General features: G+C 43.6%; 2 protein-coding genes and 4 non-coding genes across 7 annotated transcripts; 2 read left to right on the top strand and 4 right to left on the bottom strand.

Annotated features, from left to right (window-relative positions):
- Positions 1–3,707: 3,707 nt before the first annotated feature.
- On the bottom strand, positions 3,708–8,033 carry LOC112073508 (calnexin). Of its 2 annotated transcripts, XM_070440175.1 has the most exons (5): positions 7,876–8,033; positions 5,909–6,123; positions 5,231–5,363; positions 3,946–4,085; positions 3,708–3,790 (listed from the first exon to the last, which is right to left on the bottom strand). In XM_070440175.1, exons 2-5 carry the CDS (start codon positions 6,020–6,022, stop codon positions 3,785–3,787), a joined length of 393 nt encoding a protein of 130 aa, XP_070296276.1. In that variant the 5' UTR covers positions 6,023–6,123; positions 7,876–8,033; the 3' UTR covers positions 3,708–3,784. The 2 variants fall into 2 exon arrangements, with proteins under 2 accessions (XP_070296276.1, XP_023996562.2); XM_024140794.2 differs by lacking the exon at positions 3,708–3,790 and having other exon boundaries at positions 3,847–4,085; positions 7,876–8,029.
- Positions 8,034–8,494: 461 nt separating this feature from the next.
- Positions 8,495–14,765, top strand: exosc9 (exosome component 9). The gene is given in 14 exon segments (XM_024140792.2): positions 8,495–8,665; positions 8,965–9,059; positions 9,679–9,798; positions 9,942–10,044; positions 10,421–10,558; positions 10,814–10,896; positions 11,846–11,978; positions 12,452–12,512; positions 12,515–12,539; positions 12,682–12,720; positions 12,722–12,826; positions 13,129–13,274; positions 13,565–13,634; positions 14,571–14,765. Coding segments are annotated over 14 exon segments (1,371 nt in total). The 5' UTR covers positions 8,495–8,545; the 3' UTR covers positions 14,704–14,765.
- A 2,048-nt stretch (positions 14,766–16,813) lies between these two features.
- On the bottom strand, positions 16,814–16,885 carry trnaq-cug (transfer RNA glutamine (anticodon CUG)). Its single transcript has one exon. It is a non-coding gene; the product is annotated as a tRNA-Gln (tRNA).
- A 357-nt stretch (positions 16,886–17,242) lies between these two features.
- trnai-aau (transfer RNA isoleucine (anticodon AAU)) lies at positions 17,243–17,316 on the bottom strand. The gene has a single exon. It is a non-coding gene; the product is annotated as a tRNA-Ile (tRNA).
- A 335-nt stretch (positions 17,317–17,651) lies between these two features.
- On the bottom strand, positions 17,652–17,723 carry trnaq-cug (transfer RNA glutamine (anticodon CUG)). The gene has a single exon. It is a non-coding gene; the product is annotated as a tRNA-Gln (tRNA).
- Positions 17,724–18,717: 994 nt separating this feature from the next.
- trnaq-uug (transfer RNA glutamine (anticodon UUG)) lies at positions 18,718–18,788 on the top strand. The gene has a single exon. It is a non-coding gene; the product is annotated as a tRNA-Gln (tRNA).
- The last annotated feature ends 1,487 nt before the right edge of the window (positions 18,789–20,275 follow it).

The raw sequence follows: 20,275 nt of genomic DNA, 5'->3' as shown, positions 1-20,275 counted from the left end.
ACTAACCAACATCATAGATCAGATTATCGTAACAACACAACAGATCTGGGACTAGACTAATAACATCATAGAATCAGATTATAGTAATCACACCAACAGATCTGGGACTAGACTAACCAACATCATAGATCAGATTTAGTAAAAACCAACAGATCTGGGACAGACTAACCAACTCATAGATCAGATATAGTAACAACACCAACAGATCTGGACTAAACTAACCAACATATAGATCAGATTATAGTAAACACCAACAGATCTGGGGACTAGACTAACCAACATCATAGATCAGATTATAGTAAACACCCAACAGATCTGGGACTAGACTAACCAACATCAGATCAGATTAAGTAACTAACACCAACAGATCTGGGACTAGACTAACAACATCATAGATCAGATTATAGTAATAACACACAGATCTGGGACTAGCCTAACTACCATCATAGATCAGATTATAGTGACACACCAACAGATCTGGGACTAGACCTAACCCATCATAGATCAATTATAGTAACAACACCAACAGATCTGGGACTAGACTAACCAACAACATCATAGATCAGATTATAGTAACAACACCAACAGATCTGGGACTAGACTACAACTCATAGATCAGATTATAGTAACAACACCAACAGATCTGGGACTAGACTACCAACATCATAGATCAGATTATAGTACTAACACCAAGATCTGGGACTAGACTAACTAACATCATAGATCAGATTATAGTAACAACACAACAGATCTGGGACTAGACTAACCAACATCATAGATCAGATTATAGTAAACAACACCACCAGACTGGGACTAGACTAACCAACATCATAGATCAGATTATAGTAAACACACCCACAGATCTGGACTAGACTAACCAACATCATAGATCAGATTATAGTAACACCACCAACAGATCTGGGACTGACTAACCAACATCATAGATCAGATTATAGTAACAACACCAAACAGATCTGGGACTAGACTAACCAACATCATAGATCAGATTATGTAAATAACACCAACAGATCTGGGACTAGACTAACCACATCATAGATCAGATTATAGTCAACACACCAACAGATCTGGGACTAGATCTAACCAAACATCATAGATCAATTATAGTAATAACACCAACAGATCTGGGACTAGACTAACCACAGTCAATAGATCAGATTATAGTAACAACACCAACAGATCTGGGACTAGACTACACATCAATAGATCAGATTATAGTAATAACACCAACAGATCTGGGACTAGACTAACCAACATCATAGATCAGATTATAGTACAACACCAACAGATCTGGGACTAGACTAACCACATCATAGATTCAGATTATAGTAAACAACACAACAGATCTGGGACTAGATTAACCAACATCAAGATCAGATAATAGTAATAACACCAACAGATCTGGACAGACTAACCAACATCATAGATCAGATTATAGTAAAACACCAACAGATCTGGACTAGATAACCAACATCATAGATCAGATTATAGTAATAACACAACAGATCTGGGACTAGACTAAACCAACATCATAGATCAGATTATAGTAAACACCAAACAGATCTGGGACTAGACTAACCACCATCATAGATCAGATTATAGTAAAACACCAACAGATCTGGGACTAGCTAACCAACATCATAGATCAGATTATATACACCACACAGATCTGGACTAGACTAACCACATCATAGATCAGATTTAATACAACCCAACAGATCTGGACTAGACTAACCAACATCATAGATCAGATTATAGTAAACACCAACAGATCTGGGACTAGACTAACCAACATCATAGATCAGATTATAGTACAACACCAACAGATCTGGGACTAGACTAACCAAACTCATAGATCAGATTATAGTAAAACCAACAGATCTGGGACTAGACTAACCAACATCATAGATCAGATTATAGTAACAACACCAACAGATCTGGGACTAGACTAACAACATCATAGATCAGATTATAGTAATAACACCAACAGATCTGGGACTAGACTAACCAACATCATAGATCAGATTATAGTAAACACCAAACAGATCTGGGACTAGACTAACACATCATAGATCAGATTATGTAAACAACCAACAGATCTGGGACTAGCTAACCACACTCATAGATCAGATTATAGTAACACCAACAGATCTGGGACTAGATAACCAACATCATAGATCAGATTATAGTCACACACCAACAGATCTGGGACTAGACTAACCAAAATCATAGATCAGATTATAGTAATAACACCAACAGATCTGGGACTAGACTAACAACATCATAGATCGATTATAGTAATAAACCAACAGATCTGGGACTAGACTAACTAACATCATAGATCAGATTATAGTAGACACACCAACAGATCTGGGACTAGACTAACAACATCATGAATCATATTATAGTAAAAACCAACAGATTTGGGACTAGACTAACCAACATCATAGATCAGATTAATAGTGACACCACAACAGATCTGGGACTAGACTAACCAACATCATAGATCAGATTAATAGTAACAACACCAACAGATCTGGGACTAGACTAACCAACATCATAGATCAGATTATAGTAAACAACACCAACAAGATCTGGGACTAGACTAACCAACATCATAGATCAGATTATAGTAATAACACCAAACAGATCTGGGACTAGACTAACTAACATCATAGATCAGATTAATAACAACACCAACAGATCTGGGACTAGACTAACCAACATCATAGATCAGATTATAGTAACAACACCAACAGATCTGGGACTAGACTAACCAACATCATAGATCGCATTTAGTAATAACAAACCAACAGATCTGGGACTAGACTACAACATCATGATCAGATTATAGTAAAACACCAACAAGATCTGGGACTAGACTAACAACATCATAGATCAGATTATAGTAATAACACAACAGATCTGGACTAGACTACCAACATCATAGATCAGATTTATAGTAATAACACCAACAGATCTGGGACTAGACTAACCAACATCATAGATCAGATTATATGACAACCAACAGATCTGGGACTAGACTAACCAACATCATAGATCAGATTTAGTAATAACACCACAGATCTGGGACCTAGACTAACCAACATCATAGATCAGATTATAGTAAATACACCAAACAGATCTGGGACTAGACTAACCAACATCATAGATCAGATTATAGTAATAACACCAACAGATCTGGGACTAGACTAACCAACATCATGATCAGATTATAGTAATCACACCAACGATCTGGGACTAGACTACCACTCATAGATCAGATTATGTAACAACACCACACAGACTGGACTAGACTAACACATCATAGATCAGATTTATAGTAATAACACCAACAGATCTGGGACTAGACTAACCACATCATAGATCAGATTATAGTAAAACACCAACAGATCTGGGACTAGACTAACCAACATCAATAGATCAGATTATAGTAATAACACCAACCAGATCTGGGACTAGACTAACTAACATCATAGATCAGATAGTAATACACCAACAGATCTGGGACTAGACTAACTAACATCATAGATCAGATATAGTAACAACACCAACAGATCTGGGACTAGACTAACCAACATCATAGATAGATTATAGTAATAAACACACAGATCTGGGACTAGACTAACCAACATCATAGATCAGATTATAGTGACACCACCGACGTACCAGATCCAGGCCATCTTCGTCTGACAGCAGTTTGATGTAGGCTCCACCACAGTCAATACCATCCTGGAAGTTCACCTCATACCTAAGGTAACGCACACAGGTTTCTCTAAAATTCAGCGGTTAATATGAATTGCCTTAAGTGTACTCAAAGGCTCATTTTTGAAAATGCACTTTTACACACACACACAAAAAAAGGGGTAAGAGGTCAAAACGTGAGAGGTTAAAGGTCAAACTCACTGTCGACCAGGGCGTCGTCCCGGAAGATGAAGGTCTGTCCAACAGGGAGGCGATGGCGTGATGTTTGGCCCGGGACTTCAGAACCAGACCCATGTCTCCTGGTACTTTATTTTCCTTCAGCTGCTCCACAGACCACTTACCTGAGAGGAGGAGGGTCAGGAGAGAGAGAGGGGTCAGGAGGGAGGAGAGGGGTCAGGGGGAGGAGAGGAGGGGTCAGGAGGAGAGAGAGGGGAGGGAGGAGGGAGAGAGAGGGTCAGGGAGGGGAGAGAGAGGGGTCAGGAGAGAGAGAGAGAGGGGTCAGGAGAGGGAGAGGGGTCAGAAGAGGAGAGAGGGGTCAGGAGAGGGGAGGAGGGGTCAGGAGAGGGAGGGGTCAGGAGAGGAGAGAGTGGTCAGGAGAGTAGAGGGGGTCAGGAGGGAGAGAGGGGTCAGGAGGGGAGAGAGGGGTCAGGGGAGGAGGAGGAGGGTCAGGAGAAGAGGAGAGAGGGTCAGGAGAGGAAAGAGAGGGGGTCAGGAGAGAGAGAGGAGGGTCAGGAGAGGAGGGGTCAGGAGAGAGAGAGGTCAGGAGAGGAGAGAGGGGTCAGGAGAGGAGAGGGGGGTCAGGGAGGAGAGAGGGGTCAGGAGAGGAGAGAGGTCAGGAGGGGAGAGAGGGGCAGGAGGGAGAGAGGGGTCAGGAGAGAGGAGAGGGGGTCAGGAGAGGAGAGAGGGGTCAGGGAGGAGAGAGGGGTCAGGAGGGAGAGAGGGTCAGGAGAGGACGAGAGGGGAAGAGGGAGAGAAGGGGTCAGGGGAGGGGAAGAGGGTCAGGAGAGGAGAGAAGGGGTCAGGAAGGGGTCAGGAGGGGAGAGAGGGTCAAGTGGTAGAAGAAACAGGGTCGTCTCTCCCTGACACACTGGCAAAAAGACACATGTGAGTGCCCATACAAGTAGAGAGTGTAGAGTGGGGGAAAAAACTGTCTGGCTCTTACCATCATAGAGAGGCTGGTGAACTCAAAATGACACAACGACTAGGTTCCAGTTTAACAACGTTTACTGTATTTCCACAATACATGTTTGCCATTGCACTCAGGCCAGGTCCATCAACAGAGAGACTACTGCCCAGCAGTACTAATAACAGAGTGACAGRGTCGTAATAACAGAAATACAGGGATWCTTAAAACATGAACTTAASAGTGGTGGTAGAAGAAACAGGGCRGRCTCTCKCTGACACACTGGCAAAAAGACACTTGTGCCCATAAAACACACACACGTGGAGAGTGTAGAGTGGGGGGCAAAAATGGTCTGTTTCTTACCATCATATTTAGCAATTTCYTCGTCTGCGTCTTCCTTCATTGTCTTTGACACCTGCCACCTGTCCAGMGTGCCGTCGTCAAAGGTCTCTGAGAAGTACACCTCTCCGGTGGGAACAGGAGTCTTGTAGGTCACCTGTGTGTTTCAGCCAATGGGGCAGAGGGGTTACTTTGTGTGTGAAATAGAACCCAAACTGAGGGATATATAATGTAGGGCTAGGTACAGATCCTTCACCCTTTTCCAGAAGTGTACACRTGCACACTACCCGTCATGGATTTAAATAAATCGGATGGGGGGATTTTCCGTCACTGTCAAACCCAGAAGGGTGGAGAATCGGGACTCGGCCTAGTACACATTTACTGACATGATTTCCTGAAGGCCCCGGCTAAAATTGGGATTATGACAGTGAGATTGTAGTTAGGGTTTAACTAGCTACTGGTACAACAAAAATAATAGGCAAATGATTKGGGTTTCAAACTCAAAAGGGTAGAGATACACTGGAGGGTGTAACAAACACACCAGGCATGCATCCAAAATGGCACCCTATTTACAAGATAGTGCACGACTTCTGACCGGGKCCCACACACGTGGTACACTACACAGGGAGAAGGGTGCCATCTCAAATGTCCCCACCTAGTTCATCCTACTTCCTATTGGGTGACCTTTGACTCTTGACTGACCTGGAAGGAGACGTTGGCATCGGTTCCCTTCTCCCCTTCCATCTCCGCCTCTCCCTCTATCTCTGCTGAGTCTTCCCTATCTTCTACCGTGTCTTCCACCATAGCTTCCTCCATTCATCCTCCCATCTCCAGGTCATCCTGAGCTTCAGCCTGGGACACAGAGAGAGCCAGGAGGAGAAGGAGCAGCACACACGCCCAGCCCACCACAGCTTCATCTGGGAGAGAGACGTGGAGATGGATGGTAGGGGGAAGGGAGAGAGAGTGGGAAAGGGAATGGGAGAGGGTGGGGGTGGTGAGAGGTGAGGGCGTTGGTACAGACATTGTGACAGGAGGGGGAATGGGAGTGGGTGGGGGGTGAGAGAGGGAGAGAGGGAGTGACATGGGGATGATGGTAGGGTGAAGGGTGAGAGAGGGAGAAGGAGGGAGTGACAGTGGGGATGAAGGAGAAGGGAGGAGTGACAGTGGGGATGGATGGTAGGGTGAGGGTAGAGAGGGAGAAGGAGGAGTGACAGTGGGGATGGAGGGTAGGGTGAAGGGTGAGAGGGAGAAGGAGAGGGAGTGCAGTGGGGATGGATGGTAGGGTGATGGAGGGAGAAGGAGGGAGTGACAGTGGGGGTGGAGGGGGTGAGAGAGGGAGTGACGGTGGGGATGGATGGAGAAGGAGGGAGTGACAGTGGGGATGGATGGTAGGGGGTGAAGGGTGTAAAGGAGGATTTGAGGAAGAGGGACCAAGAGAGAAAAGCAAAGAAAGAGGTCAGGAAAACAGTTCATACACTTCTGATTTCAAAAGAGCTTTTCCAGACACTATCTTTCCATTTACCAATATTTTCTAAAAACAAAATAAGGTTGTCACTGTAACGCAATTTGGCCGTATGCAAGGAAATGYATGGCTTTTCACCAGAGCAAGATTATACATGGCTCTGCTTTCCCCCCAAAAAATATATTTCTGAATAAATAAAAAAAACACAGACACCCTAAATCAGGTTTCAAAGATGTGTACCATGAAATATAATTAATCATGGTACAATGGTTTTCTGCATTTCAATGACTTTCAAATATTGTCTTGTCACCGACCAGGACACTTTTCAGATTATACCTAGACAAGCATTTCATCAACTTCAAATCAATAAGATTGCCAGCTACAATTGAGTTGAGGTTGAATATGGCTTGATCCAGTATTTTCAAAATCAATGGCCCTCGGCGCTGGAGTAAACATAACGTCGAGCTGAATGATGGAACGTTTTGGGGGAGGTGGGTGTGGGTCGCCAACAAAGCAAGAAGCCACTGTCCCTCAGGCCAAACTACAGTTCCCTAGGGGATGCCCATATGCCCCGAGATAGAGCATCAACATTAACCTACAGCTGCCGACCAGAAGTGTCCACAAAACTCCACATAGCCATGATTGTTAGCTAGGACTACTGTAGTTACTACTACTAGAACATTCTGTCAGGCTTAGCGCATTATCAAGACATCACATCAGCAAGCCATCTTTCATCATATTTCTGTCACGTCTTTTTATAGGAAGCAAGTTATCTCAGATATATATATGTGGAGTGTCGGCAATATATTAGTTAATGTTACTGCACAAGCAAAGCTAAATAWCAAACTAGGTAACGTCAGTTAACTAACGTTTTTCCGCGACAGTTCACCGGACGTCCCTTGCTATCTCCTGCAACCCCCGTCCGTGTGTGGCGCGAAATAGCAGGCTAGCAGAGCGTTATCAATAGCTAGCTATGTGGTTACTAAATGCAGCGACATTTCAGACATATTCATAAAGCCTAACGTGCCAAATGTAAACATATTTCCATTCTGAGCAAACGGCCAGTCTGAGAAAAATGCATTACGTTAGAAAGCMAAGTTAGWTTAGCATAGCCATTAACGTTAGCTGGCTAACAAAATGTTGTGTTGCAGTTGTCAGGAAAGAATGAATGAGTGTYGCTAACTAGATAGWTAATAAGCAAACAAACCTTCTGCAATTGGAAAAAATATTCAAGTTGTGTGATGTTTTCTGCGGCAATATCCTCAAACAACTTTATTTTCACTGCGTTCGACCCACTTCGAGTAAAACGCGGGTACCAAGGCCTGAAGAAGCTGGCTGGAAAGATCACCGTGGAGACCCTCGAACGTCGATGACGGGTAGCGGTTGGCGACTTCTGCTAACTGCGCATGCCTGAGGACATCGCGAACCAGAGAACGCCATTGGGGTGGCCATTTCAAAATAAAAGTGCTCTGCCTTGTAATAACAAACTACTTTTCGTCCTAGACTTCTATGTACAACCCCCCCCCCCCCCCCCAATGCATAACAGTTTAGATATATGTCATTTAAATGTTATGAAATAATTAGCTTGTGTCCGTTATCGTGTGAGATAAATACATGCAGAAAGAGATTTGTCCAAAAGTAGACAATTCATGCAAGTTATTGGATAAACATCCAAAATGTATTCTTATTTTAATTCTTATTTTATTTAAATAATTATGACTTTAGAAATACATTGTGGATGGTTGCTACAATTTGAAGAATAGTGTAATATATTTGAGCAAATATACCTAATTTTGATTACTTTTATTGTGATAACTTCTATGTTGCTCTTCCGGAGCGGAGTTCATGAATGTTGATGATTGTTGAAACGTGAACACATGTTAACAAAAAAACACACCGGCATAGCAATATACAATTCATAYKCAGCCAACATGAGAGATACACCGTTATCAAACTGCGAGCGAGACTTTTTACTRAAAGCMATTGAAGAAAAAAAGGTAGCTGATGCATTTTGTTTAGGRTTGRATGTMYATGAAACGTGCTASCTGAGATAGCCAGATATGCTAGTTAGCTGGCATAAATGGCCAATTTAGATGTGGGAACCCAAACTAAAATATTGTACAGTGTCTATCTCTATCTACCAACGTTACAGAGTTTGTTAGAGTTCTGGGTCATTGTACATAACCTGTTGTAAACTTGAGCTACCTAGCTAGCTAATTATCTATAGATACATCATTGCTATATTAGCTATAAATATTTACGATAAATAATCTCACTCAATAATTTGTACCTGCAGCGTTTGGATGGGAGACAGACCTATGACTACAGGAGCATCAAGATCTCGTTCGGGACAGATTATGGTTGCTGCTTTGTTGACCTGGGGAAGACGAGGCGAGTGTTCCTGCCTTTGGAGGCAGACTAACGGCAAAGAAAGTACAGTTGAGCAGTGGCTCTCAACCAAAGCTACTGGCCTATCTATAGCGGATAGTTGAGAAGGCCAATGGCTTACWGCTCAAYTGTAGATGACGGGGTGCACCAGGCAAAGCCAAATGCCCTTGGTGGTACAGTAACCGAAAATGGTTGACAACAACTGTAGTAGCCATTCTTAGTGGAGTTGGCTTTCTTGCTACTAACATGGCAGGCTTTTGCACTAAGTTTGTATGAATCTGAAAGGACTGGATACAAGTATGGCATTAGCTGTGCCTTGCTATCTGATTGGCTTGGCAGAATTGTTTTGCCATATACCCATCCTTTCAGATCTATAAAGCAGCYTGACGGTGGTAGAGGCTAGGGCGGTTTGAGATTCAGTTTGTACGTTTMGGCTCCMGAGTGGKGCAGCGSTCAAAGGCACTGCATCTCAGTGCAAGAGGCGTCACTACAGTCCCTGGTTTGAATCCAGGCTGTATCTGGCCGGGGTAGGCCGTCATTGTAAATAAMAATTTGTTCTTAACTGACTTGCCTCGTTAAATAAAGGTTAAATTAAAACAAATGGTGTGTTCCTAACCTCCAGGATCATGGCCCAGGTGTCCTGTGAGCTCATTACTCCGAAAGAGAACCGACCGAATGAAGGAATCATGTTCTTCAACATTGAGCTGTCTCCCATGGCTTCACCGTCATTTGAGATGGGCAGGTAAGAGTCCTACTATGTTTTTACTTCACACATTGCAGGTTATGTGAATATGGCTAGTGTAAATTGCATCTGAAAAACAATCACTGAAAAAATGTTGTATCTGCGTGGTTGTCGTCCCCGTCTTGATTTCTCGCTCTCTCTAGGCAGTCAGAGCTGTTGGTGAAGCTGAACAGACAGTTGGAGAGATGCCTCAGGAACTCCAAGTGTATAGACACAGAGTCTCTGTGTGTGGTGTCTGGAGAGAAGGTACACACAAACACACACATCTGAAGTTTGGCATAAAGGCTGTGAACGAAAGTCCCCAAATTGGGTTTCAATTCCAGTCAATTCAGAAAGTAAACCAAATTCCAATTTGAAATGTTCTGCATTGAAGATAATTGTTATTTCAGTTTACTTCCTGAATTGACAGGAACTCAATATTTGGAAGGTGTTTTTAATGTTTTGTACACTCAGTGTATATCRACTGGTCTTCCAAGGTTTGCTACYGATCTATAATGCRTATCTACCTGTCTATTTRTCCAGGTGTGGTACAGATCTATATTGTCTATATCTACCTGTCTATCTKTCCAGATGTGGTACAGATCAATGTCTGTGTAATTAGAGTGTGTCTGTGTATCTCCAGGTGTGGCAGATTAGGGTGGACGTCCACTTGCTGAACCATGATGGTAACCTGATGGACGCTGCCAGCATTGCTGCCATCGCGGCCCTCTGTCACTTCAGACGGCCCGATGTGGGCATCCAGGGAGAGGAAGTCACTGTGGTGAGGAGAGGGGTGTGGGCGACGCTACCGACAACTAATGCCATGGCAACAATCTTTGACATTGATTACACCCCTGGGTAGTGTTAATTAGGAACCAAACTGACTGAAACGGGGAGGGACCACCTGGATTTGTCTAATAAGACACACATTTTTGTAATGCGTTGCGAAATGTTTTWAAAATGTKATCTGTTGCATGCCCTAATGAACACAACCCCAATTTATAATGATTTAACCCTTCATGTGTCTGTTCCACAGTACAGTACAGAGGAGAGAGACCCCATTCCCCTCAGCATCTACCACATGCCCATCTGTGTCAGTTTCTCCTTCTTCCAACAAGGGTAGGTCCATGTTATATAAGATCACCTGTATGTTTGATATCACTATCAGACAGTGATGTCTGCCATTGCAGTTCTCTCCCACTGTTCTCTTCCCTTTCCTCTCCTGTTCTAATTCTCTCCACGCTCTTCCCTTCCTCTCCTGTTCTAATTCTCTCCACTGTTCCTTCCCTTTCCTCTCCTGTTCTAATTCTCTCCACACGCTCTTCCTTTCCTCTTCCTGTTCTAATTCTCTCCACTGCCTCTCTTCCCTTTCCTCTCCTGTCCTCCTTCTCTCCACTGCTCTCTTCCCTTCCTCTCCTGTTCTAATTCTCTCCACTGCCTCTCTTCCTTTCCTCTCCTGTCCTCCTTCTCTCCACTGCTCTCTTCCTTTCCTCTCCTGTTCTCCTTCTCTCACTGTTCTCTTCCCTTTCCTCTCCTGTCCTCCTTCTCTCACTGCTCCTTCCCTTTCCTCTCCTGTTCTCCTTCTCTCCACTGTTCTCTTCCTTTCCTCTCCTGTTCTCCTTCTCTCCACTTGTCTCTTCCCTTTCCTCTCCTGTTCTCCTTCTCTCACTGTTCTCTTCCCTTTCCTCTCCTGTTTCCTTCTCTCCACTGTTCTCTTCCCTTTCCTCTCCTGTTCTCATTCTCTCCACTGCTCTTTCCTTTCCTCTCCTTCTCTCTCTCTCTGCCTCTCTTCCCTTTCCTTCCTGTCCTCCTTCTCTCCACTGTTCTCTTCCCTTTCCTCTCCTGTTCTCATTCTCTCCACTGCTCTCTTCCCTTTCTTCTCATTCTCTCCACTGCTCTCTTCCCTTTCCTCTACTTCTCTCCACTGTCTCTTCCATTTCCTCTCCTGTCCTCTTCTCTCACTGCTCTCTTCCCTTTCCTCTCTTCTCTCCACTGCTCTCTTCCCTTTGCTCTCCTTCTCTCCACTGCTCTCTATGTCCTATCTCATATCCCTCTCCCTCTGCTCCAGGACCTACCTGTTGGTTGACCCGTGTGAGCGTGAGGAGCGTGTGATGGACGGCCTGCTGATGATAGCCATGAACAAACACCGAGAGATCTGCTCCATCCAGTCTAGTGGAGGCATCATGCTGCTCAAAGACCAGGCGGGTACTGGGAGCCATAGAGATACAGTCAGCTGCTAAAGACCAGGCGGGTACTGGGGAGCCATAGAGATACAGTCAGCTGCTCAAAAGACCAGCGCGGTGACTGGGGAGCCATAGAGATACAGTCAGCTGCTTGTAGACCAGGCGGGTACTGGGGAGCCATAGAGATACAGTCAGCTGCTCAAAGACCAGGCGGGTACTGGGGAGCCATAGAGATACAGACAGCTGCTCAAAAAAACAGGCGGGTACTGGGGAGCAAATGCCACTCTGGATCCTTGTCCCTGTACGGGCAGACCCGGGATGCCAACCCACATCCACAACGACACTTATTACCTCAAATCAGCATGCTAAACACTTGTCTAGATATCATAACCATGGCTTTGGTAGGCCAGGGGCTGATAATATTCAGGATGGAGACTAGCGTACACTATTTATTGTGAATTGTATCTCTAAAGCATGCTGTGTTTGTACAGGTCCTCAGGTGCAGTAAGATCGCTAGTGTCAAAGTGTCAGAGATCACAGAGCTAATCAACAAACCTTGGCGAACGACAAGAAAGCCAGGTGGGGTGACGTCAACTTGGTCTCGTTAACGTGCATTTTGACTTTGTGGCTGTGCTATCTAGTGGAAAGCCGTTTCTATAAACCTCTGTGTTGCTATTCGGCATCATGTCGTTTTTCTCTTTTTGAATATCGGTCATTTCAGAAAAACTGGGGGTAAGTTTGGCTTCGCAGAGTCGTTGCCCAGAGCGAATCACAGCGCTGAAAACAGACGTGTCAGCTGTGGAAATGAGTGACGTCAAGGAGAAGGCCAATGAGATCGTCCAGAGAGCTGAGGTCCCACCCCAAACGTATCCCTTCAAAGAAAGTCTTGAATTTACTCTGAATAATTTGTAGTATTAGACTCTATTTTCTCCAGGGGGGCATGGTTTGTGGGTGAGTGAGTTAGTGAGCCGGTGACTTGGTGTGCCTGCACTCTTGTTGTCTGTTTTCTCAATGCTACTGATCCATGGTTTACTCTAGACTCTAGTCCTTAACCAACCGTGGGACAGCGTTCCCTCTCCAGTGTTAACTGCTCCAGGTACAGGCCAGGTGGGGGAGGGGATAGAGCTGTCTCTTATACACATCTAGATGTGTATAAGAGACAGGACAGCGTTCCCTCTCCAGTGTTAACTGCTCCAGGTACAGGCCAGGTGGGGGAGGGGATAGAGAACTCCTGGGGTCTGGAGGAAGAGGAAGAGGAGGAGGAGGAAGAAGAGACCATGGAGTTGGAAGAGGGACATGAGGAGAAGGGGAGAGGTAACTATTTGCCTACGTTTTGTTTTCCTTGGGTGAGTGAAACTGACTAGCCTGGTCCCAGATCTTCAATGGTCARAGTTGGCAAGACAGCACAAAATGATCTGGAACCAGGCTACAAAAATGAATCAGTTGCTCCAGGGGTGCTGAGCTGCGCCTGACCCATTGCCTCGAGCCCCTCTGGAGGGGGGGGGGGGATTGGTTGGTTTGTGAGCATAAAGGCACTTTTCTGTTCTTTTTAAGTTAACGATCAATAAAGTACATCTCATCTTATGTGTGATTGTGTTTCCTAGGTGACGTGGTCATCTCAGACAGTGACAGCGAGGAGGAGGACGTTGTCATCTTGAACCAGGTGACAACAAAGTAAGTGACACTTTAGATTTTTTTCTTCTGGGTTCTATAGAACCCCGTTGTGTGTCTCCAAACATTGCCTCAGGAGGGCGATGCAAGTTGGTGGCAGAACCCCGGGGAGTTCTATTAGAACACCAGTAATAAAGGCCTCTATTTACATGTGGCTTATGAGTGCATTTGACAGTACATGTGTATTATAATAGGATTTTACGGCTTGTACGRATGTCCTGCTTAATATAAAGTTTGTGTCATCYTCGCAAATCAACWGCATTATACTTAAAAAACACCAGTAAAATGGCTCTTTGGATAGCTTTTGCTACAGCCTTTGTCAATGAGGGTTAGCTTTCTAGCTGACAACTGCTGCATCTAAAATAGTTTTTTTTGTTTGTTGCAAAGATCACAACCAAATATAATCGTAGCGACGGTTCAAGTAAGAATCAAAACATCATTGTAAGCGTATGAGAACCCCAAAAACGTATTTTGTTTAGAAGTAATTAAAGCGCAGGTCTGGACTGTTGAATGGGCGCAGATGGTGATGATTGTCTTACTGCAGCCAAGAGTCGTGTGCATCTGTCCGTGACGTCAGTGTGTTGTGTACTGGAAAGGGCTTTTATACAGATTACACACCAAATACACACCAAATACACACCACACAAGTTCCATATAAATGACACCTTCACTTTCAGACGGATGTATTTTTTTGTTCCACCCACAAGCACATTGTCTCACTGCTGTTGTAAATGCAAACCATTGAAGTTATAATGTAAGGTTGGGTTTTTATCAAAAACAACAAAACATCCTTCTGATCTAGTGAGAACCAGATATAGTGATGCTCATTTCGTGTGTATATTATACATTAGTCTCATCATGAAAACCATAACCCTTTTACAATTGAAGTTGTGCTTTACTTTGAGGAAGAAATGTACCAGACTTTATGTTCTCTCTCAGGGAGAAGGCCTCCAGCTCTAACCAACAGGGGGCAGTAGCCTCCAGCTCTAACCAACAGGGGGCAGTAGCCTCCAGCTCTAACCAACAGGGGGCAGTAGCCTCCAAGCAGCAGAAAAAGAAGAAGAGGAAGTGAAATATGTTTTTTTCTTGAGCGGATGGAACATAAACATAAATAAATAGTAGACTGGAAATTGACCACAAGAAGCCCCAAAATATATGACTAAAACAATAATTGTCAAACTCATCTGGCTTACATTTGATACAACCACTTGTCTCTCTATTATGTGTGAGAATACTTGAACAGATTTCCAAAATTAAAATAACTTGGAGATGTTTTCCTGGTGTTTTAACAGTATTTTGTCTCCAACCATGAAAAAACATTTAGTTTTTGCTCAGAAACTTTTAGGGGCCCAATAAAACCACCCGCGGGCCAAATTCAAATTCAGCCAGTTGGGAACCTTGCCGTAAATGTTTTTTTTATAAGGCACCAACTGAAGCATACACAGTGTATTTGTGTTGTTTATTAGGCACCACCTGAAGCATACACAGTAGATGTATGTTTTATTAGGCACCACTGAAGCATACACAGTAGATTGATTGTTTATTAGGCACCACCTGAAGCATACACAGTATATGTATTGTTTATTAGCACCACCTGAAGCATACACAGTAGTGTATGTTTATTAGCACCACCTGAAGCATACACGTAGATGTATTGTTTATAAGGCACCACCTGAAGCATACACAGTAGATGTATTGTTTATTAGCACCACCGAAGCATACACAGTAATGTATTGTTTATTAGGCACCACCTGAAGCATACACAGTAGATGTATTGTTTTAAGGCACCACCTGAAGCATACACAGTAATGTATTGTTTATTAGGCACCACCTGAAGCATAACACAGTAGATGTATTGTTTATAGGCACCACCTGAAGCATACACAGTAGATGTATTGTTTATTAGGCACCACCTGAAGCATACACAGTTATGTATTGGTTTATTAGGCACCACCTGATAGCGATTTACACAGGTAGATGTATTGTTTATTAGGCACCACCTGAAGCATACACAGTAGATGTATTGTTTATTAGGCACCACCTGAAGCATACACAGTGTATCAAATCAAATGTTATTTGTCACATGCGCTGAATACAACAGACCTTACAGTGAAATGCTTACTTATATGCCCTTAACCAACAATGCAGTTTTACGGAAAATACCTAAAAAAAAGTAAGAAATTAAACAAATAATTAAAGAGCAGCAGTAAAATAACAATCTATATACAGGTGGTACCACTACAGAGTCAATGTGAGGTGGCACCGGTTAATCGAGGTAATTGAGGTAATATGTAGGTAGAGTTAAAGTGACTATGTATAGATTATAAACAGAGAGTAGCAGCAGTGTACAAGAGGGGTCTGGTGGTCATTTGATTAGATGTTCAGGAGTCTTATGGTTTGGGGGTAGAAGCTGATAAGGAGTCTTTTGGTCCTTGATTTGGTGATCCGGTACCACTTGCCGTGCGGTAGAAGAGAGAACAGTCTGACTAGGGTGGCTGGAGTCTTTGACCATTTTTAGGGCCTTCCTCTGACACCGCCTGGTATGGAGGTCCTGGGTGGCAGGAAGGCACCGCCTGAAGCATACACTATATATGCACTTCAATAAAAATGTGTTGGATGGAAAGGATATGTCACTCTTTTGTGCCACTGTTTTTACTTAAGGCTCGAGGGGGTGTAGTATATGGCCAATATACCACGGCTAAGGGCTGTTCTTAGGCGCGATGCATTGCGTGGTTGATGCTTCAGGTGCCTGGATACAGCCCTTATCCGTGGTATATTGGCTGTGTACCACAAACCCCTGAGGTGCTTTATTGCTATTAAAAACTGGTTTCCAATGTAATTAGAGCAGTAAAAACATATGTTTTGTCAGCCAATCAGTATTCAGGGCTTGAACCACACAGTTTATAAATACCTTTTTACACTGTAAACAAAATGTAGAAAAAAAAATGTAGAAAAAAAAATATATATAAATATAGTTTTATTTGACTGGCAGATAGCAAAGGAGGCTCTAGGAGTGAGTCACACTATAAAAGGCAGATTTATGTTGTTCGTAATGACTTTGATGGTGTGTGAATATTTTGTGTTAATTGTTTAGAAATACAATAACATTCACAACAGYTTGTATGATACAGCATCAACCTTCKAWGTGAAGACAAGGGTGTGTTCATCCGCAAAACCAAGGCAGGTCCTACCGAGATTTGAACTCGGATCGCAGGATTCAGAGTCCTGAGTGCTAACCATTACACCATAGAACCTGTTGTTGCAGTADGGACTGAAAGGAAATTTTAAATGACATGTGGCAGTGTGGACTGAAATGACATGTATTTAGGCACTGTATGCGTCGTTTGCGCCTTCTTCCGCATGTTGGTATTCAAATGTCGCAAGGAATTCCTTTTAAGGAACTAGGAACTGACATTGAAAAGTTACGTAGAAGTGTTAGACCAGAAAATATCAACACCCTCACGATTTTAGAGSGGAAAACCGCTCCGAATTTGAWAATGCAAGTTACAAACTTACTTGTTTCAGTTGAGATTCCGTGTTGAAGGACGCCAGTTTACAGGAGGCACGTGTTATGAATGCTCATGGTCCAACTCGAGAGAAAAAGATTATGTTGGCCAGTACGGGTATCGAYCCCGCGACCTTCGCGTTATTAGCACGACGCTCTAACCAACTGAGCTAACCGGCCTTCGTAGTGTGTGAARATTTACYTATTTCCAACGCAAATAACGTAGTTAGAAAAAACCTTTGCAAACGTTTGTTTGACTCTTTTTGGAGTAGCGAGTAGTGGACTACTATTAACTTACCATATTACCTTCATAGTAGGAATTTCTTGTTGGTTAGTGTTATTTGAGTCTCTACCAGGCTTTCACCTCACTCTTGGTATGAAAGATCTTGTCAGAAAGAGGCCAATGTTGTTCCGACACCGGCTCAATAGGTTAAATAGAGGCTAACATTAGATGGAGGGTATCAAAGCAGTTTGCCCCTGGCAGAGACTAAAGTTAATTAATCGCAAAAGCCAGATGGTCCTACCGAGATTTGAACTCGGATCGCAGGATTCAGAGTCCTGAGTGCTAACCATTACACCATAGAACCACACCATCACGTATAGCACTAGCTGCTTCCTAAGAGCTTAATTTAGGTCTATACTCTTCCAGGTGGATCAGGGGGAACTCCCGAACGAAAGATTAAAACTAGACAAGTTTTGACTGTGACAAGGTTGTTCCTGGTCCGTTCTGAAAGAAAATACATAAAAAAAACGTGACTGATATATAATCAAACTATCACAACCACAACTGAAATACCAATTATTTCTGTATTACTTTAAACTGTTGGTCGAACTCTAACATCTTGCCCAGACCGGCTGCGCGCGTGCATAAATGTATTTTGCCCCCCCACAAAACGCGATCACCTCACGCAGGTTAAAATATCAAACAAACCCTGAACCATTTAAAATAATATGGGAACAGGTCGAAAAGCTGAAACATGTAAGGCTCCGTTTACATCGGTAGCCCAAATCTCATTTCTAGGGCTTAGAGATGTTTGATTTGTAAAAGAACCACACGCATGTATATTTTTGTTTCAGTGTAAATTATACAATAACTACATTTGCTAATTAAAACGCAGATTTTTTTTGTTGATACGTTCTGGACAAAAATATTTTTCTCAGTTTTTTTCGGTGAAAGAAACAAGTGGGTGGGAATCGATAAGGTTCTGATTTTTTTTCACCCCATCACATCAATCGTGTTGGAAATATGTAGACTTACAAGTTGTTACATGGTAGGGTAGCCCAGTGATACCGTTTATGGCCAGAAAATATTTTCTCTGTTTTTCCGGAGAACCTAGGAGAGTAAATCTGAACCATCACAGAGTATTGAATACAGGGTTCTGTGCTGTAAGGTTATCACTCAGGACTCTGAATCCTACAATCTGAGTTCAAGTCTTGGTCGGACCTACCATGTGAATAATTCTTCCTTGTTGACCTAGAAGACAGCTGTCCAAATATTGTTGTCAGTTGAAAGTATTTGCAACACGTGAAGGAACGACTGTCCATTTTTTTCTGTAAAATTCCAAATTTGGTTAAGAATATGGTTCTATGGTGTAATGGTTAGCACTCTGGACTTTGAATCCAGTGACCGAGTTCAAATCTCAGTAGAACCTTCCTAGCTTTTGTGCTGAATTATTCACATGGCCTACCAATAATCTCATCTCTTGCTGTTAATCGTGTGAACAAATGACAGGAAAATCTGAACACTTCAGTAATATTTAAGTACAGGGTTCTATGTGTAATGGTTAGCACTCAGGACTCTGAATCCTGCGATCCAGTTCAAATCTCGGTGAGACCTACCTTGATTTTGCTTGTTGTTGAGAGAGATGAATTCCAAAAGTCTAGGCAATAACTTCCTCCCTCACTGTAGTACATTCTCTAATAAGAGCAGAAATTCCAACTTGTCGGTGAGGCTAGTGAAATATCCACGAGACAAGACCCAACTGGCCACAGCAGAGAGTTGCGGACAAGTCGAAGACGAGGCAACGATGTTTCTATCGGGCTCTACCGTTTGATACCTCTTTGCAATATGGCGATTAAATCTTGCTCCTGGAAGGCATGTCTACTGCCCCAGAGGCCAGTCTCTGGAGTTTGCGGCTAGCGTCGCTGAGCGAGATACGTGTGCGAGACACCGCTCACGCTCTGCCACCGGTACAAAGAGTGTGTTGCGGTCCTAATAATTGCAGGTCAAACACCTTGCTGCCTACCCCATCCACACCAGGAGCAATGGAACACTCAGTAAAATATTGCCTCAGACGTCTACTCTTCACACCTCTTCCATCACACTCAATGCTGGTTGGATCACACTCATCACATCTCATCCACTGCTATCCCGCGTCGCCTGTCGCCACATGTCCCTCTTCCACCCCTAGTCAGGATTCTCTCTGGCTCCTCCACATGTCCCTTATTATTCGTACAGTCGTGCGATCCCCCCTCCTCCTCCATTCCCAGTGCCCTCCCACTCTACATCTCCCTTTCGCAATTACACTCTCATTGTCATCCTCTATCGCTCCCCCTCACCGAAAATCTATCCCATTTCTCTCCTGTTTCTTCATCCCAGGGAATGAGAATATCCCCTTCAAGTGTGGCCACAATCTTGGAACTGATCCTGAAACCTGCGCATCCACAGACTGTAATTGAATACATGCACTGGGTCTTGCATCGTTGCTGGTAAAGTTACTGACGACACCTTGCAGGACTCTGCATGATCCTTAGAACTAGGCTGCATCGAGGGTTCTGCACTTAGATCTTCTGATCGGACCTACCATTGTGGAAGCTGAATTCTTCCCTGTGGGTTGAACTACCTGGAACTGACTGGGACACTGAGCTGGCTGTCTAGACTAGGATATTGCGTGGATCTGTGCTCGTTGAAACTGAAGCGTGGGTTTGCCATAGAACCGAGACTCGGCTGTGAGACTGACTGACTGAGCGTGAACCGACTGACCTCCCGTCTGCATTTTTCTGCTGTATAAATTCCAACTGAATCTGTATCTGGGCTAGAAGGCTAGCTGTGGTCTGACCTGTACTGGGCCTGACTGAACTGGTGGTTAGCCATGCATACTGCGACTTGGGCCTAACTGGTCTAGCTAACTGTGCCCAG

This window comes from Salvelinus sp. IW2-2015, unplaced genomic scaffold (genome assembly GCF_002910315.2).
Source record: "Salvelinus sp. IW2-2015 unplaced genomic scaffold, ASM291031v2 Un_scaffold2279, whole genome shotgun sequence".
Taxonomy (NCBI): domain Eukaryota; kingdom Metazoa; phylum Chordata; class Actinopteri; order Salmoniformes; family Salmonidae; genus Salvelinus; species Salvelinus sp. IW2-2015.
This window is presented reverse-complemented; position numbering and strand designations above follow the sequence as displayed.